The sequence below is a fragment of the Ctenocephalides felis genome, unplaced genomic scaffold (assembly GCF_003426905.1).
Source record: "Ctenocephalides felis isolate EL2017-DRISC unplaced genomic scaffold, ASM342690v1 CF-g0.4_SCAFFOLD_01604, whole genome shotgun sequence".
Lineage (NCBI taxonomy): Eukaryota > Metazoa > Arthropoda > Insecta > Siphonaptera > Pulicidae > Ctenocephalides > Ctenocephalides felis.
This window is the reverse complement of record NW_020537758.1, coordinates 26,866,413-26,893,641: the sequence shown is the minus strand read 5'-3', so window position 1 is coordinate 26,893,641 and position 27,229 is coordinate 26,866,413. Positions and strand designations below refer to the sequence as shown.

The following is a 27,229-nucleotide window of genomic DNA, read 5'->3' as shown; positions in this document are numbered from 1 at the left end:
ATTCCATAATAATAGGAGATAAGCAAAAAGGAGATGAGGTAAGCTAACTATTTCTTGCTCATTTGGAAGATTATTATTCAATAACTACCACAAACAGTTTTTATTCTTACGCCGCAAAGCAAACAACAAAAGTATTAGATGTATTAGATATACAATTCACATTTTTCAAAAAATAACAAAACAACTAATATATAAAATACAAATTAAGGAATGCTAAAATAATTTTGTGTCTTGATTTTTTGAAACTTGATATAAAGTCTTCGTTTAGACTTTAGAGCATCTTCAAAAGTTGAGGTCCTGTACATCCATTGATTCGCAGAATGTTTTTAAAAAGTTTGAAAGCTTTTCTGAAAAAAAGAGCAGTATCAGAGACGAAGAATAATATTTTACAGCAAAGAAAATTTTAACTCAGTTATAGCCAAAAAATGCCAAAGACATTAAATATAATTAGTAACAATACATAATTGTAATATGGAGGAGATGGTACCACTGTATTTCTTTAAGTAAAAATTCATATATTCAAAAATGTCATAAAAACTGTTGGCTTTTAGTAAATTAATCAAAACGTTGTGGAATTTATGATTGCTTAGTTGACGTATCTGTAAAGGTAATAAACAATATGGTTATATAATTGACAAAAAATAATTGGATAAAATAGCTAATATTATTTCAATTAACTAATAGTTATATATAGCAAAAATAACAAAATATTCATTTATTTAAAGGGTTTTCTTATTTCTATAAACACATATATTAAAATAGCAATAATGTTTTTAACTTGTAACAACAATAAAGTTTATTTCTATTTTTGATTTTATATTAAAAATAATTGTAATTTAAATTAAATAAAAAAATTAATAGAGAAATATCCAGTCTATGGGGTAAGAAGGAAAATATGACAAATTTTAGAAAAACGGTAACATTTTACATTTAGGAATTAACAGGGAATTTTGTTGAACACAGTTCGAAAGTTGCTTGAATAATACACGATAAGTGTTGTGAGGTATTGCATCTGGATTAGACAGGATAATTTCTTTAGGTCAAATTGGACCTTTGTGCCCCGTTCTACCCTATAATAAAATGATTGAGTTTTAGTTCAATTTTGGTAAAATTTATCCACATTTCATAAACGCGAAAATACAGAAAATAAAAAGTAAGTATAATCTAGAACGCTATTTCTATTCCTTCCGCGACTTCTCGTTACTCACTAATCTTGTATCGATTACCGCTTTGCTTTTGTTTCTTTTCCTAATCATTTCTACAAATCTGGCTTTAATTCCGTTTATAGATATCGGAGACTCCTAATCAAGAGCGCGACACTTGGGGCAATGGTCTGGAATTCCTGATGTCGTGTATCGCAATGTCTGTGGGACTTGGAAATATCTGGAGGTTTCCATTTACTGCCTTAGAAAACGGTGGAGGCGCCTTCCTGATACCCTACTTGATAGTCCTGCTCATTGTCGGTAAACCGATATACTACATGGAAATGTTAATAGGGCAGTTTTCGAGTCGAGGCAGTGTTAAAGTTTATGATTTTGCACCGATAATGAGAGGTCAGTGGTGAAAATACAAATGAATGGTTATTTTAATCTTAGGTACGAAGGAAAATTGTTTATACAGACTGCACGTTTATTTATCATATGAACTGTTTAATTATTAAACAAAATATTTTAGATTTAAGGAACAAAGAAAAAAGATTTTCAAGAGTATAGGCACCATTATTGTACGATTAATTTTTGTCTAATTTATAAATTCTTGCTGTCGTTTTACCCTCTCGAATATTATTTGATCTCCATATTTGATTGTGGTTACACAAACTTGCATATATTTAGCTATATACTGTACTTATATGAGTAGAATAGTTGAATCAATCCTTTCTGGATTTGTTCATTTCTGAAGTGTCCTTTGTGTTAACCGTATTATCGCCCCATTTCTAATTCAAAGATCTTTGGACAACTTCTGGTATTGATTATAATCATGTATCTTGAAGATGAATCTAATCAAAAAAATTCCATGAAAAAGAACGGGAGTTTGTTCAATAATATTTTGTTTTTTTGCGAAGACAATAGTATACAAACAGTTACTATAATTTTCGCATTAGCAAAAAAGCTCACATTAGTTATTCCAAAGTGATAATCATAATTAAACATTTCGCCAGCACGTAATTTTTCGGCGCTCGTTATATTGAAATGCAGAACTAAAACATGCGGCAGAAAATAATTACGAGGCCATTTGTAACGGTATGGAATAGAATTACCGTCGGACGTGGTCCATACAAAATGTGCATATGTTTGTACAATGAAATTTACAATTTCAAGTGCTTGTTAAGTTCGCATCAACCTGGAGGGAGAGGAAATCAAATAAAATGTTATATATGTAGTTAATTACAGGGTTTATTTAATTGACTCTGATGAAGTATGCTTAAAGTCACTTCTAGAAATAGTCTTTGTATACTTCTAGAAATAGTCTTGTTTTTTCTTATCAGAAATGATTAATCAACCATTATTGTAATTCGACATCAAAACTGACTAATAAAAATTATATCTACTAGAGGTAACCTGGAGAGCTTGCTACACATTGCCTAAAAATAAGTTATATCGGGATTGGACACAAATGTTAGAATATACTGTATAACAATATAAAGTTTTAGTTTTATTTACTCTAAATAAATATAGACGATTGCCATAACGGAGTTGTTGGATGAACTATGCTGAATTATCAACCAAACTGAGATTGTCTTTATTCTTATAAATATTGGCATAATTCTTTGAGGAGTTGATTTTTGCTATACAAAAATATCCATAATGATTTAAACTACTCGTAGTAGACTTTGCAAAAATTTGTTATATAGAAATATTAACAAGCATTTGTAGTATTTCTAATAGTTATTTGCAGACTGCAAATTTAAAAAAATGTAAATAAAATATCTCAATCTATTACTGTGTCGTCGACTCTCGGACTATTGCAGATGCACGACGTGCTTTATGAGTCATTGCTTGCATTACAGAATTCTCTCTATAGTGTGCTCCAACGTAGACAATGAGGCGCGTCGAAATGATAAATTGTTAAATTGTTATATTGAGATGAATTGTTCAAAAGTCCTCGACGGAATAGATAGGCTTGATATTGTAATATGCGAGTATTTACATTCCAAGAGCACCTTCTTCAGTTTCCATTCAATTCAAACAACAGAAGCAAATGATATTATTTCAGAATCGCAACGTGGCAATGATTATAAAGTTATACACACTTAAATATATATATATATATATACATATATATATATATATATATATATATATATGTACATGTTAAATTACGTTTTTTGAACAAGACAATGCAATTCTAACAAACGGTTTATATCTTTCCCCTTTTAGTCAAATATTAACATAAAGTTGATAACAGCCAATTTGATGGATTCTTTAATCTATAAATAACCGTTTTACTTTTCACACACAAATCATAATTTTTTTTAACAATCACTAGGAAAAAGATTACATGCATAAATTAAGAGATATATGAAAAGTTGGTAACTAGAGTAGAGCATTCCACAAATTGAGAAATCTAGCACACAATGATAATATGACAAGTAAATAATATTGCCAAACTAGAAAATATATATGATATTGAAATATGTCATTAGATGGCAGTCAAAATTTGCTCTGACTCAAAAGTTGTTTAAAGTTTTACGAAAACCTAGACTATGGTGCTTCAATTTCACTTATATTATAAATAGGATCAAGTAAATTAATTAACTAATTAAATAAATAGTATGTAAATAGTATATTAACTAATTGGAAATAATATAAATATTTAAAATTTCAACATTTAAAGAATAACTAATTTTTGGACAATATTGTTTTTATGCATTTTCTGCAAAGCCAATTCGTGGTACATGGTCGTGGTGCCACATCACTCCCCTTTTGGTGTTGTCGATAATCTACTAAAAATGCAGTTAATAATTTAAATTATTCATGATTTAATATATAGGTCAGCGTAATTATTAAAACTTGATCTCATTTGATTAGAATCAATACAAACGTCTCATTTCATTCTAACTTTAATTCTGGACCTCAAATATGGGAAAATATGTGAACATTCATACCATGACCTGTAATGCACATTAAGATACCCTCCAAATGTAATTCTGATCTTAATTAAGGAAGAATGAATGATTTATTAACAGCTTAACATATGCGTAAAGTACAAACATTCTGAAAGTATCTTTCTACGGAATTTGCGTGTAGAGAATTTAATAACAGATTCCTGCCCAGTCTTTGTTTTAATAATTTTCATACGAGTGAAAAAGCTCTTTGTTAGACGCCTTAGGCGCTCCGCCAACTGTTTGTAAAATCCAAATGGGTATTCCCTTATATAATTATCTGGAAAATAAATAATATTTTATATTCGTTCAGCCTCGTCTGTGCGGAAAGCGAACTGAATAAGTAATGCAAAGCTTTTGTGTATGTTATGTTAGTACGTTTTTAGAATGCTTTTTCATTGTTGTTCATTGTGAACTATGTGTTGATTCTATCCGTATTATGTACATTGTGGAAATGTTGTATGTTTCCATATACATAATGCGCATATGTTAATTGTGTTTGGAAATCAAAACCGTGCTTTAATATATACTCATACAGTAGTAATAAATTATTGAAATAGATATGATAATGCTAATTTAACTTCAATGGAATAACAAGATTATCATTTAGTTGTATTTTATGATCATTTCTCTGTGAACGTGTGAAACTATTTTCACAGTTCGATTATTCATTTAGAGAAACCTATTTTAATGAATTCATCTAGTATAATTTTTTTTTGCATATTTAGAAACACAAATTGTGAAAAACGTCTCGCATGAGTGAATCCCAGAACGTGTATTCGTATCATGACCTTACTTCTATATTTAAATTCTTTATCTATTCTCTCTGACTCTTTTTGTCACTTTTTTTGAATAACCTGATATCATGCAGAAGTGATATCAGTTTTTACTTAAAACTATAGATCAAAATAAGTGCATATTTGAAAATAGCCCATTTCGGAAACTGCTATATAAAATGACAATGGAAAGTCTCTGAAACTCTTCTTTGAATCAAGTTGGAATTTAACTCAGTTGGACCTGTTCTAGGACAGTATTACGTATTATTTTTTTACATTAGGAATAGTTAATTACGATGTTGAAACTTAGGAACATTTTTACGTACAATTTTATGTAATTATTAGGGGATCAACAATTTTACAAAGATGAAAATGATACAATTTAAATGTATGTTTCCCATGTTCATGCATTTTTTTAAATTTTTTTTATTCAACAATGTATAATATAATTTACAACTGTCCTACATGGACATTAAGTAAATCTTTTAGTAATTATATATAAAAAATGACATCGATATATAAATAGTGAAAAATACACAGTTGCATTTTTCCTTCATAAGAAGTAATGTAATGTGACACGAGTAATTACAAGCTAATTAAATCACTAAATATTTTTCTTTTGAGTCTTCGTGTTGTTTTTATGAATAGCAGTGCGTTGGCCAAATCGGCTTAAGTACACCTTTGTATATCAGTAGTTTCTTAATGTTCATGCATTTAGTTGTAATCATTTCTATTTCTGTCTATTTTTCAAAATTATAGATCTACTAATGATTACATGAATTGAATGTTGAAATGCCTGGAAAAATAAAAATGCTTCAAACTTATCTTTTTTAATTTGATGTTATGCCCTCCAAAATCCTTCAAGATTGTGGATCCACTGGTGATGACACTTGTATGTTGATAGATCTGAAAAAAATGAGAATACATAATAAAATTTAATATTTAATTTTATAAACTATTATAAATTAAAAGTAACATGCAAGAAAACTGTGTGGCCAATTAATAGAAATGTTAAAGCAACGCTTTAAGCAAGGAAGTTCTAGCAATTAAGGCACAATATCGTGAACCACTAATTTAGATTATTATTTTATTTTTTTTTGTTTTGAGTTTATATAAGATTTCAAAAACTAGTTTTATGCAATTAAAGAGTTAAAAAAAGTATGATAAAAAAATAAAACTAAAACTAAACTAATAAAATAGTTTTAGAAAGACTAAGGTGTAACAAATCTCTGACACTACTAGAGCCGATGTCATATAAACCTGCCTTGTTCACATAAGAATTTTGTAAAAGATAAAATAGTCTATAATAAAATATATATTGAAACCCTTTACAATATTTATCCCTATCCTAGGCTCTATCTTCGTATAAACTGATTGTAAAAACTGTCAAAAAGCTGTGTATGAAAAGCTGTTTTATCAGGCGTTTTACATATGAACAAGACAAGTTTATCGTAAGTGTTTTTTTTCTGATGTCTCATGGATAACACATACGTGAAGTTAGGTTTTATGTGTAACACGCCTGATCGCACAGAAAATACATAGACTTTTGATAGTTTTTACTACTAATTTATACTAAGACAGAACCGTAACATTGTGTTGTCATAACCTTTTTATTTTATCGGGTAATTGTACCCTGGATCTCTAATTAAATATGGATATTTGTTGGAACAAATTAACAAGTGTAAATTTATTACATATATTGTCTGGTTGTCCAGTACTAATAATTTTACCTTTGTTGCACATCTGTAACGTAATTTAATACTAACACTGAAAAATGTATTTTTAAAATATGTGTATCATACGTCCCCATTTATGTGTCATTCGCACTTGTCCAAAAATTTCGCATGTTCATTCTCAGGCACCGGTTACGGGCAAATGCTGTGCACAGCTGTTGTGAGTACGTACTATGTGTCGCTAATGGCCTTAACCGCTCACTACATGTATTCATCCCTGAGTGCGGAGCTGCCTTGGGCCCGTTGTAGGCCCGAATGGGGCCCTAACTGTTTTAATTCCGTATTGGAAGAAACGTCTGTAAACGACACTGCCGTAGTTACTACACTAAGTGGAATGACAGGGCAGAAGAGTTCGAGCGAACTTTACTTCATGTAAGTACTGAGCGAGAAATTCTATGTTGGCTGAGGTTCTTACACATGGGCTAATACGTATTTGGTGGTTTTTCTATGTCTGCTTTAAAGTTAGGTTTTGGTATGCATGCTAAATATATTTCTGAGTAAATTGTAATGATTCTAACTGTTTCAGGTGCTTTAACGATGGTTTACTTGAACAGAGATTTTACCCTTTCCACTCGCGAATTGCCGAATTAATGTGAATTTTGCCGCCGGCATCCGTGTAGAAAGGGTTATTATAAAATATATTGGAATAGGTCATGTAAAGTAAAATCTTAATGTAGCGTTAATATAGTGTAATCTTATGATATGTGCTAACAAAAACTATTTTTAAAGTAAACCAAGATTTATTATATATGATTACTAAATTCAAGATTCCAAAAAGTAAAATAGAAATAGAAGAACGTTTATATTATTATTTTCAAATATTATTAAAATGCAAATATTATTTTCATTAGGTCATGGATTAACGTTTCTATGGCAATATATACGCATACAATACATACACATACAAATATATATATATATATATATATATATATATATATATATACAAATATATATATATATATATATATATATATATATTCTTATACACATAAGTAGGAAAGATATTGAATCAATACGATTCTAATTATAATTATTTTCCGTCGTAAAAACGAAATGCTCTTTATGCTACCATATAATTAAAATGGATTCTTAATTAGTGAAAACTAACTATAATAGGTATTCATCTACTACAAGAGAGATATTTAAATACTCGAACATACTAAAATTCACTTTAATCTGCATGATTACAGGCCGAATATTCTGACTGCTGATTATCATCTATTATTTCACAAAATGTATAAAACGATTTAAACTCACAATGACTACAATCGAAAATTTAGATATAAAAAAAGTTTGCAACTTATTTTATTTAGTTATAAGAATCTTTTTAGCACTATTTTGGAAAATCATATTTATATTAATAACCCATGCTTAACTCAAAACTTAGTTATAGATATTATTTGGGAATATTTATAGATTTTGTATTTGTATCTAAAAATATTACATATGATCCAATAATTTATGTGCATAAGATATGCTATTTTGTTTTGTTATAGCCTTCTATAATGCAATAAGTAAGAGCAAGTGTTTCTTCTTTGCTAATTGTAAATAGTACTTTGGGCTAATATGGGTTTAGTAGTAATAATTAAAGGGTGTAATCTAGTCTAGAAGTAAAAAAATCAAATGTTTAGAATTTTTTTATATTTTCAAAGTTTAACTCTTTGTGAATATATATGCACGAGGATTTTCAACATTTTAAGTGAATTCGGAGGTATAGCTATTTGACAACGACAATCCTCCTGTCTGTTTGATACGATACCCACGATTTTTCAACATCTACTGGACCGATTTACTTGAAATTGTTACAGAGTCTTCTTTAGAAACTTCATCAGTATAAACTACGCTCATCCTCCTAATTTCGATTTTAAATCGATTAATATTAAAAATTCTAGAATATCAAAAAATTGTAAAAAAATTGTTTAGACAGTCGCTATTTTTAGAACAATGTGTTTTAACTTGTCCGTAGTTCATACAATATTGACATTATTTTAGATTAACAATCTTTTCATCGGATTATTTAAAGAGTTAAAATCAGCGGTATGGTCACATGCCAATTATTTGAGACTCTCACTTTTGTCACAATCTGGAATTAAAACTGCTGTTGTTTTTATTTTTTTTTTTCTGAATTCGTAAAACATTAATCAATATTTTATAAAAATATGGATAGTTAAAGTATCGTTTATTTTTTTCGGTCTTTCAATTTTTTTTAATTTTTTTTAATTCAATTTATTTTGCAATATGTTGAACAAAAAACAATAGGTAGAGATTATTAAGAATATAAGAAGGGATAACACTGTAATTTGAAAATCTTTTAAAAATCGCATAAAATTTATGCCTCTAGACTCGAATACCCCCTTAACTTTGCATGTAAGTTAATATCATCATATTCTCTGCTTTTTCTTCGCTCATGCTAAGGAATCGGTTACGGGCAGCTGACGGCTGTGGTGTACCTTGCCTCGTATTACGGCTCCCTCATGTCACTGACAATGATCTACTTCTCTGCGTCGTTTCAAGACCCGTTGCCGTGGGCATACTGTCGTTCTTGGTGGACGGAAAATTGCTTTGATTCAAGAATTAACCAAACCTCTTCCTACTCGGAACCGATTTATTCACAAAGAACGGAAAATGGTAACGACGTCGATGGAAAGCTCATGCCATCGGCAGAACTCTATTTCATGTGAGTTAGGGATTCTCATCTTTAGACAAAAAACGTGATGTACGCTTTTATGTTTGTTGCTGTTATCCACATTTGTCAACTCAAACGCAGAAGGTTGTGGGAAAAAAATCAATTTATTGATTCAATGCTATTATTGAAGCATTTTCATTATTAACAAAATTCATACTTTTATTTTTAATGTTTGTTGAATGTTAGAAAAAATAATAGTGACAGGTAATAATTATTTTTTTAATTAATTTTTTATATATATTGCAGAACTTGATTTATCCCGTGCATTGTAAAAATTAAAGTACAGCCTCGGACTTAGAGCCTTACAAAAATCGTATTAATTATAGATTTATATTTTTTACTCGATTTTATTACTACGAAACAATCATTTTACCATAGTAGAATCATAATTAAATACATTTTAGTACACTTTTTCAAAGGAGAGTCTTTCAAAGTCGACCAATTTTGATAATTGTAACTATATAGTTTAAATAGTCATTTTAAAATAACTTGGGTCAATCATGTCATTACTTTTTACTGTGGACCTAGAAATGTAATTAACTGCTATAGTTTCAAACATGAAATGAATAAAAATAACATCAAAAATGAACCAGAATAACCGAAAAATAATCAAATTTGATCAAAGCTCTAGACTGAACTTAAAAGCTCATAGTTTTCAAACCACACAGAATAATTTATTTTATAGTTAGTTTCAATACTATCACCCTGCTTCTGATTCTGGGACACCCTGTATATACATCTCTTAGGTCAACTTTTCAAATTTCAACTCATTCATCAATCAGCAAATATGACGCATCTCAACACTTTAGCTCTTGCTACCAAAAGCTAGAACACAAAGAATATAGAAAATTCGCATAAGATTTTCTCATAAAGAAAATTGAAAAATGAGCATAAATTTATCAAGGTGTTAAAAAACTTCAGGGCATTACAAATATTATGAAACGGTTGTCAGCAGTGAGATATTAGAATTTCACGGCTGCTTCGAGACGCGCCACTTCAGGTCCTTTGTCAGTATTAAGGAGTTAAAAAATATTACTACAACCCCCACGAAGATTTTCCATAGTAGTCTTTTGTTATAAGAATCAGTTCAGAAGGTATTTTGTGACCATCCTGCTTTATTTACTAACATTTCTGTCAGTTCTGCTGCATTTCACTCTAACAAGGGACTTTTTTCAAGATGTATTTTCGACCGAGGGATTTCGGTAATATATCTTTTTCACCATTTGCTTTTCCAAATTGGCTGTATTATTTTCAATAAGAAGATTATAGAAGACAAGATAAAGGAAGGTACGTAATCGTTATTGTGATAACATGCAATTCAAATAAATCACATATAACAAAATAACGTAAATTTTGCACATCAGTGATGTAATATGGTCATTATTAACACAGACATATACTACTTAGAATCGGGAGCTTAGGATCTGGAATAGATACATATACTTACATATATACGAATAAAAAATGAAATGTATATATGCTTTTATATACACAGATTTCATAAAGATAATATACATTTATACATATATAAATTATCACTGCTCACATATTCTTTTTCATCTAAGTACAATAAACGATAATTTTATTTTTTCAGTTAACATATACAATTACTAATATTCTTTTATTACGTATTAATTTGATAAAAATTATCCAATTATTTACAATAATTTTTTTTCCACCTATAGACATGAGGTTCTTCACGAGAATCCTGATTTGACCGATGGTGTCGGCATGCCCGATTGGAAATTGACAATATGCCTATTCATATCATGGGCATCCATTGTTTTGATGTTACTAAAAGGAGTGAAAACTTCAGGAAAAGCAGCATATTTTCTAGCAATTTTTCCATATGTGGTCATGCTGGTTTTATTAATACGAGCCGTCACTTTACCTGGCGCCGCAAATGGTATATTATTCTTTGTTAAGCCGAATTGGGGAGAGTTGTTGAATCCAAAAGTGAGTAGTTTTTTTTTTAAATATTTAATTCATATTTACTAAAAGTCAAAAAATATTTTTACAAACTTCAAGTCGTACAAATAAAATAAGTTTTACAAATAAGTTTAATTCATAAACTCATAATAATACGAATTGCCTACGCGTGTATGTTGCAAAATATATATTTAATCAATGAATTAATCAAGCACTTGTTGAATAGAGCAAAACATTTTTTTCTGCATTCTATTACTATGAAACACATTGAAAGTTTATAATTGAAACACAAAGTTTTTATTTTAAATTTAGGGAATTTCATATACCAGTTGTTCGATAAAATATACAATAGAGGCTTGCAAAATCAAAAATCTGTTCATTTACCATCAGCATAGTAACCAATACAAATTCATAATTGAATTATGAAGTTTTAATTACAAATTTTCATACAATAGTGTTCGTTTATAAATCGCCGTTGAACATTTATAAATTCGACACGAGTGTTATAAAGGCAAACTCGATGAAATTCCAACGGACTTGAAGAATTACCTAATAAAGCAAGAGTAACTTTCTGAGATGATTTCAGAACAAACTCTATTATATCATAAAACTTTCTTGTGATAGTTCCATCAATAACTTCAACGTCTCGCACATAAAAGAAGAAAAACCTTGTTGCAACTGTAGAAAAAGCTCGAACTTATAATGATTGCATGAAAATATGTAAAAATTACCAACTTGAAAAAAAAATATAAACTATAATAAAATGATGTAAACAGATATATTTCATTCTGATTCTGTATAATTTTATTACGATTACCTACCTAGCTTCGGCTTGACGTTAGGTTCTGGAACACCCTGTATATGTCTGTGTACTACAACGAGACTACTATAAATTAAGACAATGTAGAAGTTAAAAATAATGCAAAAACGCTAAAAATTTATAATACTTCATGGAAAAACTCTTTCTCGTGTGATTTGTGTAAAAGCTTTCTTTCAAGCAATATAATAATAATAACAATATCGATAAGAAAAATGATTGATTTTCGTCTCTCCAGGTGTGGTACGCGGCTGTGACGCAGGTGTTCTTCTCGTTATCCGTCTGCTTTGGCAACATCATAATGTACTCCTCGTATAATAGCTTCCGACACAACGTGCACAGGTAAGACAATGCCGGGGCTTAATGTTCATCGTATGTAAAGGGGCACACGACAACATTAGCCTAGAGGCTGAATGAATTACAATACTCTGCTCGATAGTATCGATCGATATTTATTTCTCAACAATAGACTTGAATATTTGATTAAATTTATTGATCGGATATTTCCTTGAAAATAAATTTTAAATTCAGTATACGAAAATAGGACTTATATACCTTAATTCAACTGTTTCACGAGCGACCTTTGGGTTGAAGTCATCAATGGCTTAAACTTAAAAAAATTGATACTCAAAATAAAGTGAGATCGTTTACTGAGCAATGTCATTCTATTTGATTTATTCCGAACAGAATTTTTTCTAGTTTTAAACAATAATAAAAATATTGGTGCATTTATAATCATATATTGCACCACAGAGCCAGCGGTGGCGAAATCGCCCAACTAGTCCCAGGTTCGCTGGTTTGATTCCCGCTATCGCTGTAGCCCGAAACCAGCTTTGATGTCAAATTTTTACTTGGGGATAAAAATCGCAATATAATTCCAAGTGAAAATCGTCCTTCGTGGACATAGCTGCAACTCCCAATCACATGTTAACTATTAGACGTAAGAGCTAATATCAAAAATATCCCACACATAAGAGAATGGTAAATCGATGGATTGCCTCTCATGAAATAAATAGTCATAAGTTTTAATCAACAACTTATAGAACTTATGAGAGTTCTGATTACTGTTCAAACAATTACAATAAATAAAATAAAATATATTGCACTACAAATTATTGTTTTATCAAAGAGAACCTCAGCTTTACATATCAGGGAATTTAATGATATAATTGCATTGTGTTGGAGTTAATATTCACAACAAAACACTAAAAGTATTTAAATACTCTTAAAAATTGAGCGATGTTTATATTTTCAAATGAAGATAGTGCTTTTTCGAGTTATGTTTTAGTTTGATGAAAATTGTCCAATTTTTTGGAATATATTCTCATTATGAATAGTAAGTTCGGGTGATGAACACTGACACATCATATAATTTATTACATACAGTAAATTATTTATTGTCGATAAAATGCGTCTAAATAACAAAATTGATGGATATTACACATAGAAAATTATGAACATCAGGTATACGATCGCATGATGTTAGAATTGACAGTCAAAACCAAACCAGTAAAAAAATAAATTAGTTAACTGTTATTGTCGAATATATTCGTCATGGAAATAATATACTTAATTAATCAGATATAGATTTAATTATTTAAATAATACTTTTACATTGACACTTAATTTATGTTCGATTTGGACGACATAAAACTGTGCGCAATGTGTGATGGGAGCCCCACAGTTAACTGGTTAATAATAAAAATTAATCAAAATTCAAGTTTAAAAATAAGGGAAATATTTATTTTCTACTCTAAATTTGTATAATATTCCAATACCAATAGTCAACAGAATGGTTAGTACACCATTTAAATACAAAAATTAATTATTAAAGTTATAAGTACGTAGGTAAGTGGGTAGATAAACCATTACCTTATATTTTTCAAAAGCATATAATCGTATCAACAGGATTTATCCATGAACTTCCATATTATTAAAGTGGAGCGTATGCAAAGGGGCATATGAGAGAGAATTAAGCAAGCCACCGGGCTGCGACCTTTGGAGGCGTGCCAGTAGACGAACGTTAGGTAATGATGTGATTTAGAGCACATGCATTTACTGGAACGTGTAACGCTGATTTATATGAGAAACTAACTAGATTTATCTTACATATTTGAAAATTACACCGGAACGATTTCTGGACCGTTTAACCCTCTCTTGGCATATATTGTCAATCAACTTCAATCATGAAGTCGATGGAGTATTTAAGTCTGTGAGGTAGTAAAATATATTAAACATAGGACTTATCAGAAAATTTAGGAGATGAACAATGGCAATAAAATGGTCAACTATGGCATAATCCCATTTGCAATAGATATGGCTAAGAAAAATACGAACATTGATCCTTATCTCCAGATTTGAAAATATAGACCACTTGCTTCATTCTTTTTGGTGAAACAAAATTCAAGCTCGCAATAACAATTTAACCTGATGCCAAAACATTTTTAAAATTTTAGTTTTTTGTTAGTTGAATAGTTGGTTGCACCATTGTGTCATTTTCTATAATATATCGTTGATAATTTCGACGTTATCATGGTGTCAGAGTTCTTGGTTAATTCAAAATTAAAATGATATAAGAAAGTTTTGCAAACTTAATCAAATAATTCAAACTTTCTTATGGTAGAAAAATGTAAATATATTATTCAAATAGAATGTTCAAATTATTTTTTTTTCATACAGAGCATTGAGGAAAAGGTAGTATTCATATATAAATAGACTTTTGGACTACTACGCCCCATATTAAAATATTAAATAACGATTTCGACCAAATAAACTCGTTAAAATGCATTATATAACAATATTTTAAATATTCAAACAGTCTTGACATCAAAGTTTCTCTTCTTCCAAGTAGATCATCTGTATTCTGAAAGCGCACAAATTTATTTTCCTAACTTTTCCCACATTGATGTAGTAGAGTATTAGGATTAAGTGCAGACAGAAGAAAGACTAGAAAATGCCTATGGGTGTAGTTGAGGCGGCTTGGAAAATTGTTTTTGTGTTTTAGATAGAATGAGCTTAATTGAGTAAAAACTGAAACGTTCCTTACGCTTTTTCGTTAGGCTTAGAAGAGATAAAACGCAGGGCGTTACCAATTGATTTATCGCACGGCAAATAGAAGTAGAAGTAAAATCAATTCGTGAGAAGCAAATCCATCAGGGATATCAATCTTGAAGAAGAACAATTATTAGTTGATACTCAGCATTCGTTATATACATACACACACACACACATATATATTTATATATATATATATATATATATATAAATTTGTACTGAGCCCTATTCCTTCTTTTTCATATTTGATATTTCGTGACTCATCTAGTTGACCTTGATAAAGATTTCAAGCTCCGACGATCATTGGTGGGGCAGCATAATGAACGACTTGTAACGGATAACTCATAATGCTAATTTAGGTTTCCATGTTTTATATATATTTATATATATATATATATATATATATATATATATATATTTATATCTAAATTTATTTTATCAGGGACGCTTTAATTGTTACATCTCTGGACACAGTGACATCGATGTTGGCCGGTTGTACTATATTCGGGATACTTGGCCATTTAGCCCACCAGACCGGGACGGACGATGTGGCTTCGGTCGTGCGCGGGGGAACTGGCTTGGCGTTCGTCTCTTATCCGGACGCTATTGCTAAATTCACCTATCTACCACAGGTAAGCAGGCAATTTAATCCATTTATATTGACTACTGAGTTGATTGAATTTGAACGTTGGCAAACACTTTCCATAGAATGGTCAAATTATTTGGGAATTGGTCAAGTAGTTCAGAGTAAATGTAGTTTTATAGGTCTAGATATTTTTGATTTGGTGTTTTTATGTGTACCAACGTACCGAAAATTCATCAATTAATCAAACACCTTCAATAGAAATGTCAAAAAATAGTTATATTAGAAGTGTAATATCTAATAAATTTATCAATGTAATTAGCTTATTAATTAATTTGCAATAAATATTGGATGACCCATACAAATATAGTGAAATTATTGTCTATGTTTAGAATTCATTTTATTACTTAATAGTTTTTATTATTAATCATTATAAATAAATATTGACTCCTTAAAAATCAAAAGATAAAATCCTTATGAATTGCATGTTGGATTCCATAATGCCCTCATATTTTCGATAATATGGTTTAAAATGTCCTTAAATTACTTCTGAATTTTCAACTTTTAATATTTGATCGTTTAAAAATCACTTCAAAGTAAATGAGAATAATTTAATCACAACTGTAAAATTGGTATTATAATGATGAAAAAATGTAAATCCTTGAAAAAGGTTTAAAAGTCATTGCTTAGTGATTGACACTGAAAATTTATTTTAGAACTAACTGTACCCGTTCACGCTTTGCCGTGATTTAGTTTAAATTAAAAAGTTGAACAAAGACGTGTATTTGTTAAATTTAGTTTAACGTTACTACTATCTATTCAACAATTTACCTATTCAACAATTTGTCTACGAATTTACCTATAAACTTGTCAATCAATCTACCATTTTACCGACTTACGAATTTACCTGTCAACCAATTTACCTATCGACCTGTTTATCAATACATAATTTTACCTGTCAACCATTTTACCTGTCAACAAATTTACCTGTCATCCCGTTCTAAATGTCTACCAATTAACCTGTTCAATAATTTACTTGTTGAACAATATACCTGCTTAACAAAATGTCTACTAATTTACCTGTTAACCTATTAAGACTGATAGTCTATCATTTCACCGGCCTACAAATTTACCTGCCATCCCGTTCTACATGTCTACCAATTAATCTGTCCACCTGTTTATTTGTCTACATATTCGCCTATCTACCAGTTTTCTTCTCTGTCATTTTACATACGCTTCAATTTACCTGTCCACCAGTTTACCTTTATAAATTCTCTAATTCACCTCATTTATTTAGGCATTATAAAAAAATTGAAGCTCAAATTGATTCTACGTTTTAGTTAGAAAACGTTTGTATGTGAAAAAGAAAAGAGCTGTTTTTAGGGTTTTCTCGGCAATTATTCGTTTTTTTTTGCCGTAAAAACCATCCTTGGACTTCAACGAACATTTTAAAAAAAGAATTGACCAAATGGGTTCAGGCGTTGTTGAGTTATGCACTTACCAACAGATTTTGCGATCCATTTTTATATATAAGATAACCGTTTATGTAGTATCTTTTTATTTTATTTTCTAACAAAAAATTATTTACAATTTGTCTATATTACAAGAATAATTAGCAATTATATTTGTCATGTAGTGTATGGTCTGCTTTTGGTAGGCAACCCAGTAATTGTCCTGTTCAGTATTAACTAATGGCTTAGAACATGCATGAATTAACATACTTGCTGAAAGCGATTTTCACTTGAGATTATATTTGAAATCTATAATATCTAATGAAAATTTGATATACTTTCTGATCTCGAGCTTAGCTGAGGTTGGGGGATCGAATCCAAAATCAATTTGTGCTATGTAATATCTAATAATCAGAATGCAGCTACTGCAAATGCAAAGTTAAATATATATAAAAAAAGTTGTAACGATTTTTCTGTCAATGACGATTTGCCAACGAAATCGCAGTTTCATAAATATCTTAGAATTTTAACCGATATTCAAATAATATTCCTGTAACATAAATGGCAAATCATTAACCAATTTCATGGCTTCGAATTCAATGTGCAAATTTGTAGGTTAAAGCCATTATAAGGTGTAATAGAACATATGACCATATATTTTAAGGCATTTTCTTCAGCAAAATTCCACAATATCCAACATTTTATAAAAAATTAAATTAGCCTTTTTGGTCTCGAGATAATTCACTCCAAATTAGTTATTCAACCCGAAAATGCAGGTTTGTATTCAATGCTTCAGCCTAATTTTATTATCCACATTTTGCAGGTGTTCTCCGTGCTGTTCTTTCTAATGCTGTTCGTGCTGGGAATAGGAAGCAACGTCGCCATGGCCTCGTGCATGATGACGGTTATAAGAGATCGTTTTCCTCAGGTAAACCACTACGAATGCGCTACTCTAAATTGTCTCTCTAAACAAGTTTCCGCGCTTTTCCCATCTTTTTGCCAGTACTCAAGTTTCTTGCTTGTTATATTTCGAAATCGTATTGCACGCGCTTTGAGCTTTCCCGGGCGTCATAGAAATAATTCAATGGTTAGTCTACAGTCTAGTCTAGACTGTAGACTACAGTTGTTCAGATAAAAGATCACTGCAAACGGATTGAATTATGAAAATATATGAGCACATTTGGAGATGGAATTGAGAGGCATGTAATATTATGAATGTAAAGACTTTCTTGCATCAACAAGTAACATACAGTAAGTTTATGGCTATGGTATTATTTCATTCATTTCTTTTACTACCAATTTAGTGTATAAGCAAAAGGAAAAAATAACAAAAATTTTGTTCTGTATATATATACCACATTCAGGTTTAAGAAAGTTTTACACTCCTTTACAATAGCTCTAGAAATATCAAACTTGCTATAATGCCGTCAGGCGCAGGCAGCGCACGTACAGGAAGAATTAATTGATATGCAAGCGTAAAAAACTTATTTGCAGAAAAAGCGCAAAAACTACGTGAAAGAGCGAACATTTGCAATTACGAGGTAGATTCAGGATGTTTCTATTAAAACGTCAATTAAGACTAGTGACTGCATTGAATTTCTCAAAGACAAAAGTTTTAGTTTTAATTAATTCTACCCAACTCTTGGAACAAATGTTTCATAGCTTAGTTGATATATAAATTGATAGTGGTTGATATATTATATATACAAAAACACTGAAGGCTAAAATTACTAATTAGCTAATTATAGATGGTAAAGTTCCCCGTCGTATGAATATAATCTTTAAATCTTATTAATTTTATAATCCACTAGGATTTTAATATAGGATTTTGCTTTTTTGTAGAACATTTTTACAAAAGAACAAAGATAACAATATTAATAATATATAAACTTAATATAATTAACGATAATTATTGGAAATGTAAGTACTGTCGATGTCGATGATGAATTAGAGTAGAAAATCGTATCTGAATACTAACTATAAGTTCCAATATAAAGCACGTCCTATTTATAAGTCATAATCTTTTCGTACAAAAAAGTACTAATTACCTTAATAATAAAACACCTTAATTTTGAAATGTTATACAATTTTTTGTTCAGGTAAAACATTGGCAAGCTGCAGTGGGAATCGCTTGTGTAGGTTTTTGCGTGGGAACAGTTTATGTTACTCCGGTAAGTAAATCGAATGTAAATTATATGCATGAATTGAATTAGATGGAATAATTACTTTTGCATTTCTGTTGAAGTTATTAAAACTCCAGTAAAATATATTTTATATATATATGTGTGTGTATGTGTGTTCCTGTGTAAATCCCCCAAAAATTTCTATATTGCTGTTTATCCTTGCATAAAATATCTTTTATTAAAAACCTTTGCTCATTGAAGCAACTGTATTAAAACATTCCATATTCGCTTGGCTTTATATATATGATTTGATGTATTTATTTAGTAAATGCATGTTATTTCAGGGAGGCCAAGCCGTTTTAAACCTTGTGGATCATTTTGGAGCTTCATTCATCGTTTTCTTTTTGGCGATAGCACAAATGTTGGCAATCAGTTGGATATATGGTATGAATTTTAATAAAATTATTTATTTTCAAAAATTAAAAGACAAAATATGCATTTCTTCTATGAATGAAAATAGAATTATACAAAAACTTCATATACAAAAACACTAAAAAATACTTAGGATTGAGATGGAAGATCAGGTTATTACTAAATCAATATAGATTAGAGTTGTGTCAACATTCATGTTCTGGCTCGGTATAATTAGTTGGATATATAATTTGATAACAGTGCAATTAAAATATTTATTACATTAATAATGAATCACAACGCAAGTGGTATATTTGTTAGTGATCACATTTCGCAATAATTAAAGATCGCATTATAAATATGAACAGTTAATGAGATTAATTAGATAGCACAAAACAATCGTAGAATATATCATAAAAGTTCAATTAAAATATACAATTAAAAATATTTATAAATATCTAAAGTGTGATTTATGTGAAGTTAATTTTATAAGCGATTATCGCAATTGTAAATTTTATATTAGTGAATATCAGCATTCAATATAACTAATATATTTATAAAATACAATTCTACATATAATATCTAACAAGCAGTCAGAATCAATATTACTCCTGAAATAATAAAAAATATCTTATGTAGGTTTGAGGCTGAATGCTTAGGAATATCACAAAAAGCAATATAGATAGGACGTTAAAGCAATCAAGCCGTGAGAGAGCACTTTGCATATTTCTTCTCTGCCATACATAACGTATGAATACAGCGTGACACGTTTATGAATTCCTAAAATTGTTTCAGCATTGCACATCAGTTATATATCAACTCATCCGGAAATTGAACTTGCCGTATACAGTGTGCGTCAGCAAAAAGATTTGCATATTCCCTTTGAGACGAGCAGGCGCCTTGCGCCATTTTGCCCTTCATTGTGATTTTTTCCTTCAAATTTTTAAAACACCCTGGAAATCTCTTTATAAAAGGCATTATTTGTGTATGTCATTGTGCCTTTTGCCAATTTACTGCAAGTTCTGTTTATAACAAAGACAATAACCTATTTGGCTAAATTGAGATACTCTTCTGACATCTAGTTAGTAAGATATATTATGGAGTATAAGTTCCTCAAGTTGGTCAAACAATCCATAATCAACCAGTTGTGCACCTTGCTCATGGTTTTGTAAAACTAATCTAATTGACCTTTTCTTGATACGGCTGTTTTTGAAGTGATACTGATGTACAGAACATCGAGCTGCCTAATAGGGTTAAGGAACTGACCAGAAACAAAAACGTCTTTCAAGACTCTTCAGTCATTATCCATAACAATGTATTTATATATTAAAAATTTACATTTCAAAAAAGAAGTACGAAAACCAATAAGAATTCTCTATAATTTAACTCAATGTAATAAATCTTAAAGCAAGGATCGGGATACTGGGTGTCGTCTATAGGCGACATTTGTACACAAAGGCAATCATGTAAAGGGCTAAATATAGCTATAAAAAATTTGTATAAAATACGATTAAATTATTGTAATTCATTACCAAAATGCTGAAAATTTTAAGGAAGTCATGCCCCCTGTAGGAAACGCTTGTAGCAAAGGGTTAAATATAGCTACGATAGATTTTATATACAAACACGACAAAACTAAGTAAATACTTCAAAAATGCTAAAAATTTCAATATTATTTTAAAAATCTAACATTTTTAAAAATATTTACTAAATTATAAAAACAAAATCTTGATGGAACTAAATAATAATAACTACACAATATCATTCAAAATATTTTCGGGTAATTTACATAAGCAGGTAAATTATCTTGAATATTAGAAATAACAAAAATAGTAATTTCAAACTACTATAAAAAAAATATTTTTTTTGTGAAAAGTTTGTTATAAGTTAATATTTTTTTATTTATCAATATATTAAGTAGGTCTTGAAACCTGAAGATATATAAAAATCGTTTTCGATTTTCAACTCTATGACAAGTTGAATATCAGCAATTTTTTTCCAATTATAAATAATTGCCAATTAAAACGATTCCGGCACAGAGTAATTATCGACGCTATAGATATTGACATAAATGTTCAACGTTCTGTAGCTATCGATTGAAAAATAAACTACGCTTTTGTTGTATAAAGAGTCAACATGCCACGCAAGTTTGCTATTCTGTTAATTATCGATGGGTTTTTAATTAGATATTTATTGCGAATCCGTTCTGAGAATGGGAATTATAAAAATTCTGAATGAAGTGATATAGAAAAAACATTTTATGGCTTTTTAAAATAAAACTTCTGTAATAGCATTTTTTTAGTTTTCAGTTTTTTTTAGAATGGTGTAAAATTGTATAGTAATTCAATGGGGAAAATAAATATAAACGGTGGAAATTTGTTAACTTGTCGATATTAAATTTTTTTATAGGTTTCGTGTTTGAAATATAACTTGAACTTGTGTTTTAATATATTGGTTATATGTATATATAAATATTAATTATTTACATAATTCAAACATTAATAACCCCCAATGAAGTTTTAAGTAAATAATTTCTCATGATAATTGAAATATTGATATAAAAATAAGTTCCTATCTACAATATTACAAATAATAACGGTAAAGAATCGGTAAAGAAAAACAGCAATAAATGCACGTTCAAACTTAGAGGCTAAAAACATCGTTTTACTCAAAGATCATGCAAAATTACATAGTGGGGAAATTACAAATGGGGAATGGGGAAAATAATTATATTTGGTGGCATTTTGTAAACTCCGTATGGACTTTTTATATATTTCAAATATTTTCATTAATATATTTTTAAGCATATACCGATATATTTTTTTATTGATTTATTATGTAATTTTTAACTATCTTCTGCATACTTATCTTCGACAAAAAGTGAGTTTTAAAAGAAGGGGTCACTTTAGGATATTTTCAATAATTTCTCTGAAGATAAGTATTGTAATCGTAATCATAACATTCAATTATTATCATTTATCAAATTGATGTTTAAAAAGATAAACAAAAGCTTCAACTTAATTGTTCTTATACCAAGGGATAACACAGTGCATGCTAGTCTTTTTCCAATAGCATTTATTTATTTTAACTTATTATAGTAATGACAAAAAGGTCTCTACTTACAAACTTATTAACTTCCTGTAGGGTAAAGTTATAGTGATCGCAAAAAAATCGAAAATGAAAAATTTTTGAAATTCAAAAAACATTTTACTTGTATTAACAACATGAAGAACTGATCAAATTTTCATGAAGGCAGGTCTAGCGGTTTCGGATATCTAGTAAAAAAATGAAAAAAAATGCCATCTGGCGGTCAAAAATGATCATTAGACATATGCACATCAAATTATCAGATATTTTATAGAGATTTTAACAATAAGTATAAATTTTGTTTATATTCCTATGGGTTCCGCACCAATGCTTATCCGTTAGACGGTGGCGCGGCGCTTACGCGCTTTGATATTTCGTCTCTATTCGGTTAAAGCAGTACGATTGCTTTGAAAAAAAAGTTCAGAATTTCCAAAATATTTCAAAATACACTTTTCTTCATAAATTCTTTTTTTAAAAAAAAAGTAATTTTTGTCAATAATTTATAGTTTCTCAAAAATCTAATTTTTCAGAGTATTTTTTTTTGAAAAATGTTAATCTTTTGAAAAAAAAATTGGTACGGGAAGTTCCAGCAATTTGCCTTAAGGCACGATGCCATTTGCTTCACTAGTTTTGATTTATATATTGAAGTAAAAATGAATAAAACTATTGCTTGATGTCACATAGTCCAAAACAGGAAGTCTGCATTTTTGTTATAACAATTCTGAATGCTTACGGTTGCTCTATTCACCATGAAAATGAAATATATATAAAAAAACATAAATAGGCATAATAGAAAGTATCATATACTTCTTCATTAGATTTTCTATAAACGAATGCAAATAGTTACTTATAAATCATTGTAATCAATCTTGTATCTTTTCCTCCCAAGGTTTGGACAATTTCTGTCGGGACGTCCGCTTCATGCTGGGCGAGAAGGTGGGCCACGTAACCCGTTACTGGCGTATCTGTTGGGGCGTCGTGACTCCCATTCTGATGGTCGTCATCCTGATATACACGTTAGTGACTCTGACCCCTCTCAAGTACGCCGGTCAAGATTATCCGGATTATGTGTACGGTGAGTACGATGAAGGGACAACGACAACCACCGGGCATTTGTCTATTCATGCGTTTGTGCATATCGAATAGAACGAATAATAGATATTTGTGGTTTGAAAATGTCGTTCTGGGATATAAAGTTTATTTTTTGCTTAACTTCCCGTAGCGTAAGTTATTGTAATCGTCCAAATATTAAAATTAAAAATTTTAACATGTCTTCACGTTCTGAGAGTTTCTGAACACTTTGGCATACCTTAGATAAAATAAATGCGTATGTGTGTATGTATGGATATAATTTTTTGTCCAAGTTTTTAGGCGCACAAATCAACCGATTTAAATAATTCAAAAACCACTCGATTCCTATTGATAGGGAGATGTGCTGATTAGTTTTTGGCAAAGACAGATTTAGCCGTTTTGAAATATAATTAGAGATTTTTTTTATTTCAAGATTTCGAAGAAAAATAAATTAATTTGCAAAAATTTTATTTTTTGAATATCAAAAATAATTTTGATCCCAAATTTAATTCTAGCTAAAATTCCGAAGCTCACTTATACACTTCAAATAAATAATTTTAACGTTGCAATTCAGTACATATAATTTTGATAAATATTAGACAATGCCCTTCAGTATTATTAACTTCCCGCAGGGTAAGTTATTGTAATCGTCCATAAATCGAAATTGAAAATTTTTACATTTCTCGACGTTTTGAAGGTTTCTGAACATTTTGGCATACCTCAGAATAAATGGATGTGTATGTGTGTGTGTGTGTATGTATGTATGGATACAAATTTTCGGTCACGTTTTTGGGCGCACGGATCAGTCGATTTTAATGGTTCAAAAAACATTCGATTCCTATTGGTAGGGAGATGTGCTGATTAGTTTTTGGCAAAGGCAACTCCAGCAGTTACGGAGATAAAGAGCAATGAGTGCAGAAAATAGAAATCGAGTTCTTGAAAGAACGGAGTATCCGATTTGAATGATTTAAAAAACATTCAATTAATAATGATTGGGAGAAGTGGTTATTAGTTTTTGGCAAAGTTAGGTTCAGCCATTTCGAAGATACAGAGCTAAATGTTAAAAAATAGCAGTTTTTGAGGGAACTAAGCGTCCGGTTTAAATGAATCAAAGAATTTTCTGCTTGTTTTAACAAAATAATTGATTTTGGAAGAAAAAACTGTTTCAAAATATTTTTTTTTTCGAATTTTTTTTCGAATTTTTTTTTGTATATATTATTTTATATCAAAAATAAATCAGATTTTATTTTTAATTCTGACTAAAGTTTTAATATACTTTAAACAAATAATTTCAACCTTGCTATTCAGTTTATAATTTTTATAAATATAAGACAATGTTACAATATTTATAATAATCTATTTAAAAACATTTAGTATTCCTCGAACATTTCGTTACGGTACGGGAAGTTCGAGCAATTTGCCTTAAGGCACCATGCCACACACCCCACTAGTTTATTTACTGAGATTCTGTTCAGATGGTAGATATAACAGTTGTAGAAAAGTTAAATATAAAATAACACGAAAGTTTATCATGGTCCATTAACAATATTTTTGAAATTTTCATAAATTTTATTCCTTTCAGCTGTTGGCTGGTGCTTGGCGGCCGCTGGCTTGGCTCAATTACCATGTTGGGCAATTTGGGCTTTATACCAACAAAAAGGACAAAACTTCTTACAAGTATGTAATTTTATTTTTATAAATTATATTGTAAATTTTCTATACGTTCATGTGTCTTATATTCAATGCGTCATATATGGCATTTACCTAACTTTTAGTATTATAGGTCAAATATAATTATTGCACCTCATATAAATAAATAGTGCGTGGATTACGTTTTACATTGAATTTATATTTGCACTCTGATTAGCTCATATTGACTTTAACACGAATGCTATATATTTTTTGCGGAAAAGCAAATATTGTGATAATTTAATCAAATAATTGGAATAATTTGATTATTGCACGGCCCAATTAAACTATTTGAACATATGCAGAACTATAATAAATAAAAGTAATAAACTTTTCTAGCTTAAATATTTAGTGATAAAAAATAATATCGAAAATAACTGCTAGAATGACTTCTGTTATATTAATTTTTAATATTATTTTTTATTATTTCGCATTTAAATTCATCATTTGAATTTCCGTATTGAAGAGTGTATGTCTTGCCAGAAAATCTGACTCTATAATTTTATGTTTTCTCGACGTTCAGTCCAGTCATTATAAATCATTTGATACCAAAACCAGAAAAAAAGTATTCAAAAATAAGTTTTATTCAAAAATTCACCAATCTTCCAAATTTATGGCAAGACATACCTCTTCAATGGAAAAATGGCACACATTTATAAATCAATAACTAAAACTTTTATAAAAAAAATGTTCATTTTTTTTTCAATGTAAATTAACTATTTTTGCTAACTTAGTAATTACAGCGTAAATATTCATGAGAAGTTATTCTGTTTATGTGAAATAAATTTCCCAAAATTGTAATAAATACAGTTTTTGATATAGTATAAAGTATACTATGTATCAAATTAGATACAACTTATAAGTAATACGCAATAGAGAAGTCATTGTTTGAAACGCACGTCGGTTGTGTATTATAAATTTCGCCAAAATCAGAACAAAACAGTAAACAGTATTTTATTTTACTTATTATTCAATTTTTTAACATTTATAGAGGCTTTGGGGTGCTTTATCCCCTCAATCGAATTGGGGACCCCTGGACGACCAAACTCGCAGCGAGTGGAGAGCTTTCAAACAACTCGAAGACGAAAAGGAACTCGCCCGAGGCTCACCAAGAAACTTTTGGGAAAGGCTGAAAGACGCGTTACTTGGACAATAATTAATTAAACCTTGTAATATAGCTTAAACTAACATTATTTCAATTTGTAAAGTACCTAAAGGTGATGTATAAAACAAATAGTAATTAAAAGTATTTTAAGATACTTCGATAAAATTTGTACCTACTCAAATTGGTTCAAAGTAATTATGATTTGATATGTCATCAGTATTCAAAATATATTCAATCTTACTTTTAAGTTAGATTATTGGTGCAATAAGATATTAATTATTATTCATACTTAGCAGGTTGATTAAATACAAAATTATTCTCAACATAAAAATTAGTTACACAAAATAATTTAGTAAATCTAATTGATTTTAATTATATTATAAAAAGCATCATGAAGATGTAATATATTTAATACAATGCAGTAAGATAATGAAACAATTAACTTAAAATATTTAGGTGTTTTTGGACATTTATTCGCGGCATCAAGATTGATGAAATTTAACTAGAAGTTAATAATTACACAGCTTAATTCAGTTATAAAAATTGATTTTTAATATAACGAAATGTGACTGTGATATTATTTCTTAATCAACGCGCAATATTTTTATA

At 29.5% G+C, this 27,229-nt stretch overlaps 1 protein-coding gene across 1 annotated transcript; it reads left to right on the top strand.

The window, feature by feature from the left end:
- The first annotated feature begins 471 nt into the window (after nt 1-471).
- On the top strand, nt 472-26,671 carry LOC113373591 (sodium-dependent nutrient amino acid transporter 1). Its single transcript, XM_026613881.1, has 13 exons — nt 472-483; nt 1,289-1,553; nt 6,737-6,924; nt 9,263-9,291; nt 10,986-11,256; nt 12,285-12,388; nt 15,543-15,732; nt 17,958-18,062; nt 19,234-19,305; nt 19,602-19,701; nt 23,645-23,830; nt 25,409-25,503; nt 26,507-26,671. Exons 1-13 carry the CDS (start codon nt 472-474, stop codon nt 26,669-26,671), a joined length of 1,782 nt encoding a protein of 593 aa, XP_026469666.1.
- Nucleotides 26,672-27,229: the final 558 nt, after the last annotated feature.

What these genes read in the sequence shown, in the direction of transcription:
- LOC113373591 (XM_026613881.1), top strand. An exon ending in GAACAGTTTATGTTACTCCG is followed by an intron (nt 19,306 to 19,601) that starts GTAAGTAAATCG and finishes ATGTTATTTCAG; the next exon opens with GGAGGCCAAGCCGTTTTAAA. An exon ending in AAGGACAAAACTTCTTACAA is followed by an intron (nt 25,504 to 26,506) that starts GTATGTAATTTT and finishes TAACATTTATAG; the next exon opens with AGGCTTTGGGGTGCTTTATC.